Source organism: Prionailurus viverrinus, chromosome A2, assembly GCF_022837055.1.
Source record: "Prionailurus viverrinus isolate Anna chromosome A2, UM_Priviv_1.0, whole genome shotgun sequence".
Taxonomy (NCBI): domain Eukaryota; kingdom Metazoa; phylum Chordata; class Mammalia; order Carnivora; family Felidae; genus Prionailurus; species Prionailurus viverrinus.
Window position 1 is genome coordinate 31,417,416 of NC_062562.1, and position 15,948 is coordinate 31,433,363.

The 15,948-nt window shown below is 43.0% G+C and overlaps 1 protein-coding gene across 4 annotated transcripts in view; it reads right to left on the minus strand.

Annotated features, from left to right (window-relative positions):
• Window positions 1–15,948, minus strand: part of ADAMTS9 (ADAM metallopeptidase with thrombospondin type 1 motif 9) — a 162,490-nt gene that overhangs the window by 65,041 nt on the left and 81,501 nt on the right. For all 4 annotated transcript variants that reach the window (XM_047850811.1, XM_047850812.1, XM_047850813.1 and 1 more), the window contains 4 exons: window positions 15,767–15,934; window positions 13,693–13,962; window positions 8,270–8,431; window positions 5,990–6,166 (listed from right to left, as the gene is read on the minus strand). In XM_047850811.1, the coding sequence (XP_047706767.1) occupies window positions 5,990–6,166; window positions 8,270–8,431; window positions 13,693–13,962; window positions 15,767–15,934 (777 nt within the window). The remainder of the gene's footprint in view (window positions 1–5,989; window positions 6,167–8,269; window positions 8,432–13,692; window positions 13,963–15,766; window positions 15,935–15,948) is intronic.

Sequence of the window (15,948 nt, forward strand, 5' to 3'; positions counted from 1 at the left end):
TACATTTTTCTTTCTCCGCTAGAATAGCTCCGACTTGTTCACTGGTGTATCCTTAGCACCTAGAACAGTGCCTGGCTCACAGCAGGCACATAAAAAAGTATTCGCTGAAAAATAAATGGTGACCCGCCTCCCCCTCCCCTTTTGAAAGGAATGACCTAGAACTGTTTACTCCCTCTTCGTAAAATCAATCTACCTCAACTGCCTTTACTAATCAGGATTCCCTCCTAAACAATTAGACGTGGACTCAATCTCTCGCTCCCACTGTACATTCCAAAGTTTTCATTCCTTTCTGTTCCAGAAGGACAACTCGCTGACGTGAGTCAGTAAAAGGACCTACACTCCTCCTCATGGTCTAATAACTCTCCTACCCCCATCTCCCCCATCTTCGGACTTTTTAAAACTGTAAAAATAGAAATTTGTCAAGCTATCAGGACATATCAGCTGTCAACAATGGGGGGAGAAAAAACTAGTTAAGTTTTATCTCCAACGAGCTAGATGCAGGCCAGTGTTTTGCTTGCTTTGAACACATCTGAGATGAGTGGGTTATTGAGTCTTAATCTACGCTGAATTCGGGTATTTTGTAATTTCATATGTTACAATGTTTTGTTTAAAAAAGCCTTATTTTTCACTACTTCGTATGGATAGAGCCAAATAATGTGTTTCTTACTTATTTTTTAAAAGGCACCAGCAGTGTATTGAAGATGTGTCCTCATTAGTGAAAAATCTTTTTCTTTATAAAAAATGCATACGCATTTAATGTGACATTCCTGATGACCAAAATCTTTATACTGTCCTCCTAATCTGGCTGATGTGATAACTTTAAAATGAAAGAGAGATGTTCTGCCATTCCTGAAACATAACCAGTTGAAGTGTTTACAAGTGCTGGTTATGGGAATTTACCAATAATCGTAATAAATGTGGATTATTCTGTTGCTGGAGTCAAATGGATGATGTTGCTATTAGCTAAATAACATGGAGGTTGATGGAGTCTGACTTTTAGGCATCTCTTTTATTGAATATAAGTGGGAGTTTAAAAAACTCATTCTGGGGGCGCCTGGGTGGCTCAGTTGGTTAAGCGGCCGACTTTGGCTCAGGCCATGATCTCGCGGTCCGTGGGTTCGAGCCCCGCGTTGGGCTCTGTGCTGAAGGCTCAGAGCCTGGAGCCTGTTTCAGATCCTCTGTCTCCCTCTCTCTCTGCCCCTTCCCCACTCTCCTGTGCTCTATCTCTCTCAAATAAACATTTGAAAAATAAATAAATAAACTGGGGCGCCTGGGTGGCTCAGTCGGTTAAGCGGTCGACTTTGGCTCAGGTCATGATCTCACAGTTCGTGGGTTCGAGCCCCGCATCGGGCTCTGTGCTGACAGCTCAGAGCCTGAAGCCTGTTTCAGATTCTGTGTCACCCTCTCTCTGACCCTCCCCCATTCATGCTCTGTCTCTCTCTGTCTCAAAAATAAATAAAAAAACGTTAAAAAAAAACTCATTCTGAATACGGGCTATTTCTGTCGGACTAGGCAGGATTAGTACAGTCAGTATACTGTTAGTGAAGTCTTAACACTATAGTAGATGATCAGGTACTCAAATGGATTCATAAAAACACCACCCTCCTGGGGTAACATGGGAGATAAATATGATGTATATTTGCTTAACTTGGCTTGGTACACAGAAAATACTCAGGAAAAGTTAGCTATCATCATCTGCTTTGGAGAAGTTATCTTATTTATTTGGCACCTTATAGAAACCCCAAACTCACATACATCTGATTTTGGTCCTTTTAACTCTCAGTTACCATACTAAATTACATGTAAAAAGGAGACTCAGGGGATGTGGAACCAATAGGTATCAGGGACCATCTTTATGATGCATAATTTTTTGAAAACCGCAGGCTCTCTTAAAACTTCCAAGATTATTTTGATCATATTTTCTTTATTTAATAAGAAAGAAATTCCTTCTGAAATGTATTGCAGGTGAACCAATAACAAAATTGACAAATGCTCAAGTCTTTTATAGTTATCTGAACACAAAGAATAAAGTGTGATCAAATGTATGCACATTAGGTTAGTGTTTTCCTGTACCTAGCTCTTTTTACATGTTCAGGACCATTTCTTTTAATCACTTGTTTTGTCTTCTGGCTATATTTTATCATTACCTACAAATTCAATAAATGGAACATTCATATATCATAGCTGCGACTCAATGAATCAGGACAACAGTATTAGAAAAGAAAAAAAAAACCCAAAATATTAAGCCTCATATATTTTTGTTTATATCACTAGGCATCATTTCCAATTCAGAATTCTTTTTTAAGTATCCTTTTAAAATACACATTTTAAACTATCCAATTACATAGAGTTTGCCAGTTGGCCGCTCAGATTGGGGAGAGGGATGGGACAGGTTGGAAGGGATTTACAAAGTTAGAATGTATCTTTTTAAAACCCAAAGAAACATACACATGAATTTCTAATTCACATAGCCTATTTGCCTTTACAATCTGCTGATAAACACTGATTTTTAAACATTGTATATAAAATTAAATAACATGGAAAAAATAAATATGCTTTATTATATAAACACATAGAAATCTGTACTGCTCAAAATATTCAGACAATACTAGGCTTGGCTGCATAAAACCGTATTCAGAAAGTTTGGTAGTGATATTTACAGTCTTTATTTTTGCTAGAGATAGATGCAGCGAGGTGATAAAATACTGATGTCAGACATTTTCTCTTCCTACCTAAGGAAGCTGCAAACTTTAATATGAAAATGAGGTAGACACAAATGCATAAGTTGGCCAGGCAGAAACAAAAGCACAGTTCCTTCATGAGCTCATAAATTCTCATTATTCGGGTCGACAAGCGTTGTTCCAGAGCACCTAAAGCAAGGCTCAGAGAACACTTTTAGGTTTGTCACGAAAAAACCCAAACAAGCAGATTCTCCTAAGGAGAAGCACGGGGTCCAAGATGATGAGCAAGCAGATACACGGGGCAACGCAGAAAGGAATGCGACAAGACCAGCTGCGAGAGCTGACATCACCTGCAACCTTTGTTACTTGAATTCTCTCCATGGATCTGCTGACTGGAGAATGCTGCGGATTTTTAAACTACCTTCTGCCGTGGTGTGACAGTATAGAGCTCTCTTGCTAATTTATCCGCTAGTCATGGGACGTGTGCGTTCAACCCCTCAGCCCACTCCCACAAGCGGCAGGAGCAGACTGGAAGGCATTAGCAGGGTGCGAACCTGATTTAGAAATCAGAACGTTACCAAGTAAGAGTGGAAGGACACATTTAAAAGAGGACAGAAAAGGCTGAGCTTTTGGAGGATGTTTTTCAAAATCACGATTCCGAATCTCCAATGACAGGAGCCAGAACTAAGGGTCTAAGTCGGGTACTTAAGCCTACGTTCACCGAAGCTTCATTTTAAGAGACACTGGCAGGCCATGCTAACATGATGTGGCTTTTCTTTCCTAAATATTGTTCCTTAGTAACAACTGTTGAATGAGGCTATCTCCATTTTGACCTTGGAAAAGGCCTACTCCACACAGCCGCAGCTGATTCTGGACACTATCACCAGTGTGTGAAAATCTGGGGAGAGAAAGCAATCCTACTGAAGGACTAATTGCTACTCTTGGTCTCTAATAAATGGAGTGCGCTTTCTCTTGAAAGCAACATGTTAGCACCTCAAATATACTTTTTGCTGTTGTTAATTTCACTGTCAGTTACAATGATGAAGCACCATGGGAGTGGTTTTATGGCTATTAACACGATTCTCTGAGGTATGCTTAAATTTAGAATTGCCTAGAAATTGTACCAAAGCATCCATGAAAATTGACATAAAAGTGAAATCAAAGTCCTACAGTAAGAATCTGAAAGACTGCCCTCACACACATGTATTTAAGTAATATAAACGTATCTATTTAAATAGAATGCTTTTGATTTCACTTTTTTTTTTAAATCACAGCTAGAAGCCTTACACAACTGGCCTTGCTCCTAGATTGTAGAGGCATTTAAATATATGCTTGAACAACGATCACTTTATAAAGGAAGCACTAAAATCATAGAGGCAGCAAAAATATTTTAAAAATCCATGTATTCTTTTCTGTGAATGACACAGCACCAGGAATCTCTCTTCTTTCTTTTTCTGTGTTTCAGAAAATCGTGTGCAGGCCTAAGAAGAGTAACTACAATAAAAATCTTAAAATTTTCAGCTAAAGTAGCAAATCATAGTTTAAAATTTAAGCATTGAACTCTTAAAATATCTGTGGGGGAGGGTGGTGATCTTGTGTAAAAAAAAATTTGAGGTGTATTTAGAAAGCATTCAAGGAGAACAGCAGTGGAAACCAATATAACATATATTATATATTGTATATAATGTGTATCCATACACGTATAGTATGTATACAGTATATAATATATTATTATATTACTATATATTATATATATTACATATTAAATATCTCCTGACCTCTGAAGGTCAGGAGATTTTTTTTTTTTTTTTTTTTTTTTTGGTGAAAAAGAACTTTTTTGGAGGGCTAGAGGTTTTGAGACACAACTCTGGGGTGGTGTTGCTGTTGGCTGAGCGAACAAGGTAAAAATATAATGGGCCCGAGAGGGGAAATTTCATGAAAAATAATACGTCAAAGGTGAGTTAGGGAAGTTGGGAGTGCCAGAGGAGGTTCCTGACATTCTATAGCCATTTCTGATCTTTTTCAAAATGTTCATTTTGGGAGGGTGCCAGTATTGCAGACAAAATGCTTCGGGTGAAGATACATCTGACTCAGAGTGGCATTTCTTAAGCTCTTGAAGGAAAGCCTTGCAGCCCAGCTAAATAGTACCAGTAGAGATGATACTCTAAAGTTTTCTGGCTTTCTACTTCATACTAAGTACAGTGCTTATGTAGCTAGGTTCTACCTGCAGACATGATCTCAGACCCTGAAACCCCTGATTCTAAGAGGCATCGACAGGTATTAGACATTTCACTTCTGTTAATCTGTTCTTCATCTGGTTTCAGGAATGGTTAAGACTTTCCCTCAGAACCCTATGCAGCCAAAAAGGCTTCTGGATATGACTTCATATAATACTAAATTCCGATTCAGTGCAATCAATGTATTTACAGAAACGTTTACTCTATTTACATGAAACAGCCCTAACGGCTCCAAAGATTATGACACAACTCAGCCAAAGAATTGTTTTGACATAGCCAGCCGACCTTCTGTTTGCCAAGAGCCGCCCCAGAAGTTTGCATAGTTTTTACAGTGGAAAACCTGTCTCACAATGTCAGCGAGCCCATAGCAAGGGAAGCCTCGGACTGATGCAAAAAAGCGCCTCAAACGGGCTTTGTGTCTTGGGGAGAGGGAGGGAACATTTCAGATGCCTTGAAAGGCACCAAGTCATGGAGTCCACTGTCGCTGGTCTTTTGCGTTGTCAGAATCATTTCAGTCTTTTTTTGTGGGCACAGGCTTTACGGTGATTGCGTCGAGAGTCGTACCCGAGTCATACAGAGGCAAATTACAGTCATTGAAGAAAAAAAATTGGTTTGGCCTCAATACGCAGGTATCTTCCCCATAAAGTCAAAACTCTCATAGCTTAGGAAAGGAAAGAATGTCTGCTATTGAGTTGTCTGTTTAAATCACTTTGGAGCTTAATAACTACATGAACGTATTTCATTTCTTAAAAAAAAAAAATCTATCTATCTATCTATCTATCTATCTATCTATCCAGTCTTGCTTTTCTCAAAAAGGAAGCTACTTCTTGACATTGGCCCCAGGCCAATATGAGGTACATGTATTCTGTAAAGTCACTTCGGCAATACCACAAAAAAATTAATTCTCCTGTTTGTCAGTATGAGGACAATCACAGACCACAGCACAGTCCCGGGGATGCCCTTGGGAGCAAGACCACTGGCTGTCGCAGAGGAGTGCGACCCAGAACACCTTGGAATCAGGCATGTTAGTCAAATAGTTTCGTTAACGAACATTAAGAGTTAGGGCCGTACCGAACTCCAAGGGCCGTGATTCCAGGCAGCGTCTTGCGGACAAGCGTGTGTGTTACACTGCTCGCGATCTGGAGGCTTATCAAGGATTTCACAGCTCAGATCTGGAAACCGCTCACCGCTGGGCCGCTGGCAGACCACCAGTCTCGTGCGCAAGCCCCCACCGCATAGCTTCGTGCACTGCAAGAGGGGAAAATGATGCTGTGGTCACTCGGTCTGAACAGCCAGCGACACATTTTCCTTTCTTTCCCTTAAGAACAATTTCTTAACCAAATTCTATCACGGCACTGGGCAAGGTAAGTCTCTAGGCAGGACCGAGCTGAGTTACCAAAATTATTATATACGATAGACTGGAGTTCCCTGACTTAACGGTAGGCATCGTCTCTTGAGTGCTTCCCTTCCCCTGTACTACGCGCTGGTGTGGGCATTGTCTCATCAGGAGGAGACTATAATTATTTGCCCCATTTTACAAATGGGACAACGGAGCTTACAAGAGGTTAATTAACTTGATCATAGCCAATTCGACAGTAAGTGACTAGGATAGGATTACAGCCTTTCTTTGAGGTATACAGAGGCAAAAATCAAACCAATAAAAATCCCGAAACCACCCACTACCAAATAAAGGAAATAATGACTGAGCCAGTTTTATTTTCTGGCAGCTTGTAAGAAGCTGTTACCAACTTGTGGCTATTATGTGACTCCAACTTCCCCAGACCTTTATGACGTTAAGACATTTTACGCTATCTCCGCATCTCAGGATAATGGTGATTTTCCCCAGGATGAATAAACAATGTGGTGGGGGAGACCCGAACTTCTGAGGCAGGAACGAGCTGTGTTTCTTGGACGGCACTGCTGTGCTCACATCCAGGAACACTGACATCTGGCTTTCCTGCTGTGTCGAGGCCAGATCTCCCACAGAATTTGGAATGATCTGGTCTGCGCTGACAGCAAGCATCCCAGTGAATGCGTGTACTCTCCTGGCTTTGGTCCAATTACAGAAGCTTAATCACAAGCCCCACAGGACAGAACTCTGTGAGGAGTTTTGGGAAACCCACAACGCATGAGTCTCAAAGCCTGACTCCCCCTTCCTGCCTTTCGGCAAAGCCCTCCAGAACGGCGCACCGTCAACGAAAGTTAACAGAACGCTCCATTATGACTGCCTATTACTACTGGGTTATGTGAAACCGGGGACACGTGATTTGGGTTTGCCAGAAGCGTGGACTAACACGCCCATCCCTCTCACTTGTCTTTCTCCCCCTCTTGGCACTGGGGTCTGCAAGACGTTAACCTTCACGTTTTATTTTATAAAGTTGACAGTCAAGACAGAGCAATTCCACAAGCTTTAAGTATGCGCTCTCTCCGAGGATTCAAGAGTAGAGGGATGCATTCTTGGTCAACGAAACACAAAACAATAAGCATGTAAGCCCTCCACAAAAGAGTGGCTCAAAACCCTACTTGATACTAGTAGTCATCCTAATGATAAAGGGTAGTCGTAGTGAGGATAATGATGATGATTGTAATAGCGAACTTTGGAGACTATATATGCTAGGTATTGGTCGTGCACTATCTCATGCAATAGGTCATGAGTTGGTGCCATGATTATTCCCACTTACAGACAAGGCTACAGACATTTGGTAAAGTTATATAATTTTCCCAGGCGACAAAGCTTGGAAGGGTCAGCACCGGGAATGGAATCCAGTTTTGTCTGGTCCAAATAGTCTATTGCCCCTCATTGGTCATTACTCTTAAAAGGTAACAGCTGAAGAATTTTATTACTTGAGATTATAGAGCTAATTATTCCCGTCCACCATTAGAACGCATCACCTCCGGTAGGAATAACAGCACCTATTCATTCTGGTTTCATCAAGGATTTGGAACACCAGAATGATTATGCCATGGGAACAAGCGTAAATTATAAACAGCCCCAAACTATGAAAAGGATGGTAACGTTTCCATGGACCAATTTAACACATGTGTCCAATTACCTTAAAAGTGTCCCATTTTTAATCAGCAGAGGTTAACAAACAATCTAGCCTAGCGTTTATCTGTATTCTTTCCTAATTTTCCTCTCCTATGTGTTTAAGCTGTTTCTCATTGGTAATGACTGTACTTTTAAGATGGTCTGGAATTAAGACAGGTCTCGTGGTTAATCCCAAATCAAGAAGCTCTCACCAGAATTCATTCTTCTCCCTTAAAATAGATCACGAACAACAGCACAGTTTGGTCAGCAAAATTACTCTGTGTTCTTTCCAAAGGAGGTACAAAAGGATGGCTCACTCTCACCTCTCCCCAGTTGCCGTAAGCCCATTGAGGACAAGGGCCAGATTCACAGGCTCTTTGCTCATCGGGTTTTATCCTCTCCACGCAGTCATTTGCAGTGTATCCATTTTCGTCCTGACATACCACAACACGTCGCTGGGACCCACCAGCACAGGTACTGGAACACTGAACACATCAGACATCAGTCAACAGGTTAATCCCTACCTCGATCGACATCTCAGTGACCCAAAAAGCAGCTGGTTGGAAAGTCAGAGACAAATGTGACAGAATCCGTTCTCAAGTTTCCCACCGTGGTCAAAAAGCCGTTATGAGAACTTCCACTCTGTGGGGTTGTTTAATGGGCATGCCTTATAACAACCTAGAGGGCAGAAAAAGGGCCTCTCCCTTGCACACTTTCGGCACTCACGAAGTGTTCAAAAGATGCCCCATGCGTGATAATGTCTTTCAAAGCAATTCCATTTACTGTCTTCTTTTAACCTCTCTGCAGCTCTGAGAAGCACAGAGGTGTTAACAGATACCATAGCCTATTGAGAAACTCTTTTCTTTTCAAAATCCAAATGCTCGTTTAGAACCAACATTTGACTTCAACACAGAGGTCAAAGTGCATGCTTAACGAGATACCACTGTTGAAAGTGAACTTCCGTATTAATTCATTCGGTTACCCAAAGCGTAGCGGAACGTCACTAAGACATCATTTCTTTGCAGGGAATGTTCCCATCTCTCTCTTCAGAACAGCCTTGACTTTAGTGGCTGATGGCAGCAAGATTTGCTTTGTAATTTATTTTTTACTTCCCCAAGGACCTTAATTGGATTCCACATTGACAAGCCTCTCTTCAGGGGCACTTTCTAACGCTCCCTCTCTTGGTTGTCGCAGAATTATGTTTGCAGTTCAGCTAATTTCCCACACAAGCTTCTCAGAGTTCTCTTATTTATCTACATCTTGAGTGGTTTTGTTCTTTCCATAATGTCCTTATCTTTTGAAAACCGATGTGTTTGCTAGTATCCTTCACTGTGACCCCTAAGTTGTAAAATCAGTTTGCCTATAAAATAACAACTTGTCCTCAAAGCAATGCAATTCCCATGAATTATTAAGCTTCCAACTGCACTGGATAACTTTTTTTTGTTAGTGCTGGGTTCTTTTAAAAATTTTTTTTTTAATTTTTATTTATTTTTGAGAGAGAGAGAGAGAGAGAGAGAGAGAGCGCGCACAAGCAAGCAGGGTAAGGGCAGAGAGAGACAGAAACACAGAATCCAAAGCAGGTTCTAGGCTCCAAGCTGGAGGCAAAGAGAGGCTTGGACTCACAAATGGTGAGATCGTGGTCTGAGCCGAAGTCAGATGCTTCACCAGCTGAGCTATCCCAGTGCCCCATTTGTTCTGGGTTCTGATGGCTGATCTGTGCTTTCTGTCGAATCCTAGCTCAAACCAGGGTTATTTCAAAATACTTGCAAACAATGCATCTTGCTGGTCAGCTTGTTCCAAATAAAGCTCTGAATATATTTTTTGGCTTATGGTTGGACCGAATTTCAATTTCTCTGCCCATCTCAGACAAATTATGGGTGACTTTAAAATACATCGGGTATAATTTTAAGATGTGGAGCAGGAAAACAGATTTATGACTTCTGCCTGAGAAAAAAATTAGGCAATTTTGGGGGTGCCTGGGTGGCTCAGTCGGTTGAGCCTCCAACTTCGGCTCAGGTCATGATCTCACAAGTTCGTGAGTTCGAGCCCGGCATCGGGCTCTGTGCTGACAGCTCAGAGCCTGGAGCCTGCTTCGGATTCTGTGTCTCCCTCTCTCTCTGACACTCGCCTGTTCATGCTCTGTCTGTGTCTCAAAAATAAATAAACGTTAAAAAAAATTTAGGCAATTTTTGATTGACTAAAATGCCATTTCTATTCTCGGAGGATTCTGGTATAATGACTCTAAACTTGAAAATACTTGTTTTCTATTTCTAATTTTTTTTAATGTTTATTTTATTTATTGTGAGAGAGAGCAAGCGAGCAGAGGAAGGGCAGAGAGAGAGGAAGAATCCCAAGCAGGCTCTATCCTGTCAGCACAGAGCCTAACGTGGGGCTCAAACTCATGAAACTGTGAGATCATGACCTAAGCCTAAATCAAGAGTTGGACACTCAACTGACTCAGCCACCTAACCACCCCTGTTTTCTATTTTTAAACAGCTTAGGACGTAACAGGAAACACAAAATCATTATTTTAATTGGCTTTGTTTGGGAACCAAACTATATAATGTGAGGAAGGGACTTCCATATTGTAAGTGCATTTGTAATATATATTTTGGCCCCTGAGTTCTTCCCTTGAAAATACAATCCTGTCTCATTCTTTTGTCACCTGTGAACATTATTGCCTCAATGAAGTGTGGTAAGCTCCTTGAGAGGGTTCAGGGTCATAACTTGTGTCCCTGTTAGCTCACATAGCACCAGTCACAGGATATTCAGCCTGGTTCAATTAAAGTTACTGGAAACAACAGCTCTATAAACCACATGCTACCCTGCCTCCAATATGCTTGAATGGAGCAAGGCTGGTCACCTGACCTATGGCCAACCACTCCAGTGGCTGTCCAGTGACCAATAAGATGTTTCCTACTGAAAATCTGACCAAAGAGATAGAGACAGTGTTCAGCTGGGGCCAAGGAACTACATAGCACAGTCTTGAACCATCTGAACCCAGGGCCTGTCTGGGGCTTTATAATCCCATAGACAAGTAAAGAGCTCTACATAATTTTTCTCCAGGTTCAATATGGCCATTTAAAAAATGTTTATTTGTATTAACAGGGATTCTTAGTTCTCTTCCATGTTGCAGCATTTCACTCTGGACTTCTTTTGGTAACAATCTTCCTGTCCTTTTAAGATGACATATTTTCTTAGGTAAACATTTCTTTGAAAAAACCCTGTACCTATCATCCACACTGGCCAAAATGAGAAGGAATGGTCTCTGCAGGGGTAGGAGGTGGCGGTCATCTGTCGTTCTTACTTGCCTAGCACACTTCCCCTTATATCTGGCAACCCAATTCTCCTTTAAGGAACCTTTCTTCCCCCAAGGGATGTCATCTTGGGGGAGAATATGTATTAAGATACTCTGCCCCTCCCTGATCATTGAGTGGGCAAGTGGAACAAGCAGGGCCAGTGAGACTTGCCTGAGAATTTAGATCCTAAGCAGGGTAGATGAGCGTTCAGAGGGCTCTATTAAGACAGAAACTCCCTACAAAAATTACCCTCTAATTACTGTTCCATCTAGATAGGGGCTGGCAAGACACAGCATGAGGGCCAAATGTGACCTGCTCCCTCTTTTATAAATAAAGTTTTATTGGAACATAGGCATGCCCACTCATTTATGTATTGTCTACACCTGCTTTTGTGCTACAACGACAGAGCTGATTAGTTGTGACAAAGACTAGATGGTCCGCCTCACACAAGATATTTACTATCTGGTCCTTTGCCGAAAAAGATTTGCCAACCCCTGAGCTAGATCCCTGAAGGTGCTCTGGTCTCTGCCTCTACCGGGGCCAAACGAAAAGGTTTGTTTGTTGGTCTTGTTTTCACTTGAAAGAGTCAGTTTCTTTTGTTCACAACCAGAGACCCCTAATTGGTAACAGGGGGCAAACCTCACACAGGGTCCAGGTTTATATAGGAATGTGCTAGAAATTGAGGTATTTACTCCAGAATCCACTGAAAACATTAGATTCCCATTCTCTAGTGGTGAAAATTCTTTGCTGCCTTTCCTGCCATGGAAAGCAGGAAGAATCCCATGGTTTGTGCACTGCACCAAGCAAACATGCACCTTCTGGAAGCAGGTCAGGCTAGAGCTGCAAAAAAATCACATTGTCCATTTTCAGCCTCACTTAACTTAGGGGGGAAAAAAAGTCCTCAAACAAAAACACGATGAGGAAAAGAATGGCATTGCCCATTGCTGCAAAAAGGTTACCTAATCCTCCCTAATTTGGAACACTGCCCAAGGGCAGAATCATTCAATTTTAAAAGAATGCATCATCTCCAAATGTAGTCGTAAGTAAGAATAGCTTTAAAATTTTGTTTTAAAGAGTTCTAGTGCTATCATTAGAACGCACATGAGTTTGGAAATCTTCCAATCCGAAAAATTGCGGGACACTCAGTGATTACCTCCTGTGATCACCTGTTAACTTCTCTGAACCCAAATCTCTTCTAACCCAGGCCCAGGAAGCCTGGAAGGGGTAAGCCAGCAAGGAGAATGAGATGGCAAAGGTCCTGGGAAATATGGCAGACGTTCTGCGGACAACCAATACTTGTACTGGGTGGAAATGGCTGACGGCTCATCAGTAGTCACAGGAAAAGAAAAACTCACTTACTGAAACATAACCACAGTGGGAAGCACGCAGCTTCCTTCTAATGCGTTTTAGTTCAGAAATAATTAAACACAATTAGTGGTACGCGAAGGAAACTGAGAGTAAACAATTAGAACGAAGACCCCGGGGTGATTACTAGACATCTTCCGACTTCCCACACCTATGCGGGGTCCCTTGCTCTCTTACCCCTCCTGCAGTCCCATTAGACATGCCCAGTATTGCACAATATAATTACTTTGCGAAAAATATTTAGTGAAAAACCTAAAATTCAATATTTTTCAAGATCTTCATCACGTGAAGGGCAATGCTAAGAATACTGAGAAAATTCTCACTCTGGGGCAGGCAGCGTGCAAAGCACTTTATTTCCATCGTCACATTTGTTCCTTACAACCACCCAGGAGAGCTGGAATTGTTGTTCACTTTGTTTTACAAAGGAGGAAACTGAGGCTCCTTGAGACTAGGGGGCATGCTAAATATCTCAAAATCTGAAAGTGTAGGTCGTTGGTTCACACAGAGGCACCTTCACGCGGAGCCTGTGCCGTTCGCCGTTAGATTCTGGTACTGCTCCCCTAAGCACAGAATTATCTGGACCAGTGATTCCCCTCAGTCCAGGACAACGATCTACTACTACAGACTATGCATGGACCATGCCACTTTGAGACTGCACTCGTCTAGAAAACAGCAAGAAGGAAAACCACTTTCATTAAGAGCTCCCTATCAGAAAACTTCCTCTGTCCTTTTGATTTCCTTACAGGTAAGAGCTGCCTGCCGCCTCCGCCTCCAGGATCAATCATCCTGGCCCTCACGGTACCTCCTAGGAAGCCACCCGATGCTGTTGTCCAGCTGTGATACGCACCCCCCCTCCACCCAGTTAAGGCAGCTTCTAGGTGGCCTGCAGGCACTATCGGGGGACAACTTTTCAGGGACTGTGATGAACCCGTTAGGGTTCACCCAAAACAAATGGGAATGTACAAGGCCAAGCCCTTGTGAGAAAAAAGGGCTTCAGAGGTGTTTCTAGTTTGTCTGCCCCCAAAGCTGCAAGGGCGAAGGAGAAGAAAGCAAAGCAGAGAAGGACTTCAGGGAATACTCACTGCTCCCCAGGGGCCAGTCCTCCACTGGTTTCCACCAAGCACATGGGTGCGGCTGGGGCCCGCGCTTCTGGGGCGGAAATCCTCGCTTTGGAAGGGGTGCTGAGCGAGACCGCTGTCTGGGGTCCGCTGAGGGCATGGTGAGGTGGAACAGTCCTGGTCGGTTTCTGGGATGTAGTCTGGATCGCACTCACTCCGATCAATCACGTGGTCACTGTAGTTGACACACACCACTTCCCGGGTCGCCCTGCCTTGCCCACATGTCACGGAGCACTACGTCGAACACCCAGAAAGAGAAAGGGTCGGTCATTGGCAGGCACAAACCCATCAGTGTGCGTTTTCTGTGAGTGGCTCAGCGCCCGCTCGGTTGCCCAGACCCCAAACTCTGGCATCGTCCGTGTCTGCTCCCTTGTCTTCCCACCCTGCAGCCATCTCACTGGGACACCCTGTCAGCTCAGTCGTCACAGATACCCCAATCCATCCATTCCCCACCGTCTCTGCTGTCACCTTCCCCTGCCAGGAGCACTGCAATGGCTTTTCAGCTGGGCTCCTGTTTACAACGTCGAACCCCTCCCTGCAGCCCTAGTCTGTGGTCCACGTATCAGCAACTATGACACTTACAAATAAAAGATCATGCCATTTCCTCCAGTGACTTCCCAACTCACTTTGAAAAATGTCCAAAGTCCGTACCTTGGCCTGGGAGGCCCTCTGTGATATGGCCACTGGCGACCTCCTTGACCCATCATCTCCTAGCACATATTGCACTCCAGCCAAACTGGTCTTATGGATGTTTCTTGACCATGCCAAGAACACTCTCTACTCAGGGTCTTTGTAACTGCTGCTATCTTTCCCCGAACAACATGGATGCCCACATGGCTCACTCTCTCACTTCATTCAAGTCTTGCTCAGCGTGCTATCGGGCCTTCTCTGACCACGCTGTCTAAAAGCATACTCCATTTTTCCCTATGCTATTATGCTGCTTGACTTGTTTCTAGTACTTGTCAGTGTCTGTTGCTAAATCTCTCTCTTTATTTGTTGACTGACTGGAACCTCCATCAGAATGATCTTCATGAAGGCTAAGACTTTCTTATTTGCTGTTCATTGCTTTTTCTACACTAAGCTTTTACAAATATCTGGTGCACAGACAGGTGTATTTAATGGATGGATGGATGGACGGACGGACGGATGGATGGACTGGAAGCTCAAGGCATCAGAGTGAGATTATCTATCATTTATTGAGCACCTACTTTGTCCTAAGCAGTTAACATAGGCAATCTCAAATAATACAACATCTTTGTAAGATAGGTACTCTTTTGGGTCTTTTAAAAAGAAGAAATTGAGGTTCAAAGGCTTTAACCAGACTGCTCAAGGTTATGCAGCCAGTATGTGTCAAGATCTGGATTTTTACACGGCTCTCTTTGAATCTATTGCTCAAATTTCGTACTTATGTTATGATACTTATGGAGATATTACTTCTCTATTTTCCTGATGGCCTCTCCTCACCTATCCTAAGCTTTATATTTCCCTATCGCTGGGATTTTTGCAAGGCAGAAGGCAGGTGCCGCCTGAAAATGCAGGTTTTTCTACTTTTACACAAGCCCACAGATGGTGCCTGGTGTGCACAGGAGGCCAAGCCCATAGCATTGGATGAGGATTCCCACTTCCCACTCTTGACAGAGAAGCCAAGAACCTCTGAACTTCAAGAGTCTGGGTTCTAGGAGGCACCCAGACTCAAGGTAAGAGGCTCTTTCCTGACTCCCCCTCTTCTCCCTGGCACTTTTGGTGCTCCACAAGCTTATTACATTCCGATGTGACCCAATCAACACCGGGTTTTCCAGTCAACCCAACAGGATGGGGCATCAGTCAACTGCACGTTGACTTACACATTTTAACAACATCCATTTCTTGCACATCCGGCCAAGATTCATACCAGCCGCACACATATGAGGCAAAATAATTTAAATCATAAACTAAGTCCAATTATAAAACAGTACCCATTGACATTTGTGACCTGTCGTTAGTCATCCTCTATGGTTCCCCCAGTCATTTCCCAATTCCCAAGAATCCACTCGCTTACAGGGCTCCAGTCCAAAGCTTTCCACTGCCCACAGGGAGTCACAGAACATTCTTCCTTTGCCACTGGTCTAGGCAGAGTCACACAGGCGCTCTCGTCAGCCACAGAGCCGTCTTCGTCCCGACAGCTGACATATCTCATCCGAGTACCTTTTCCACAAGTGGCTGAGCACTGGGTGTTGAAGT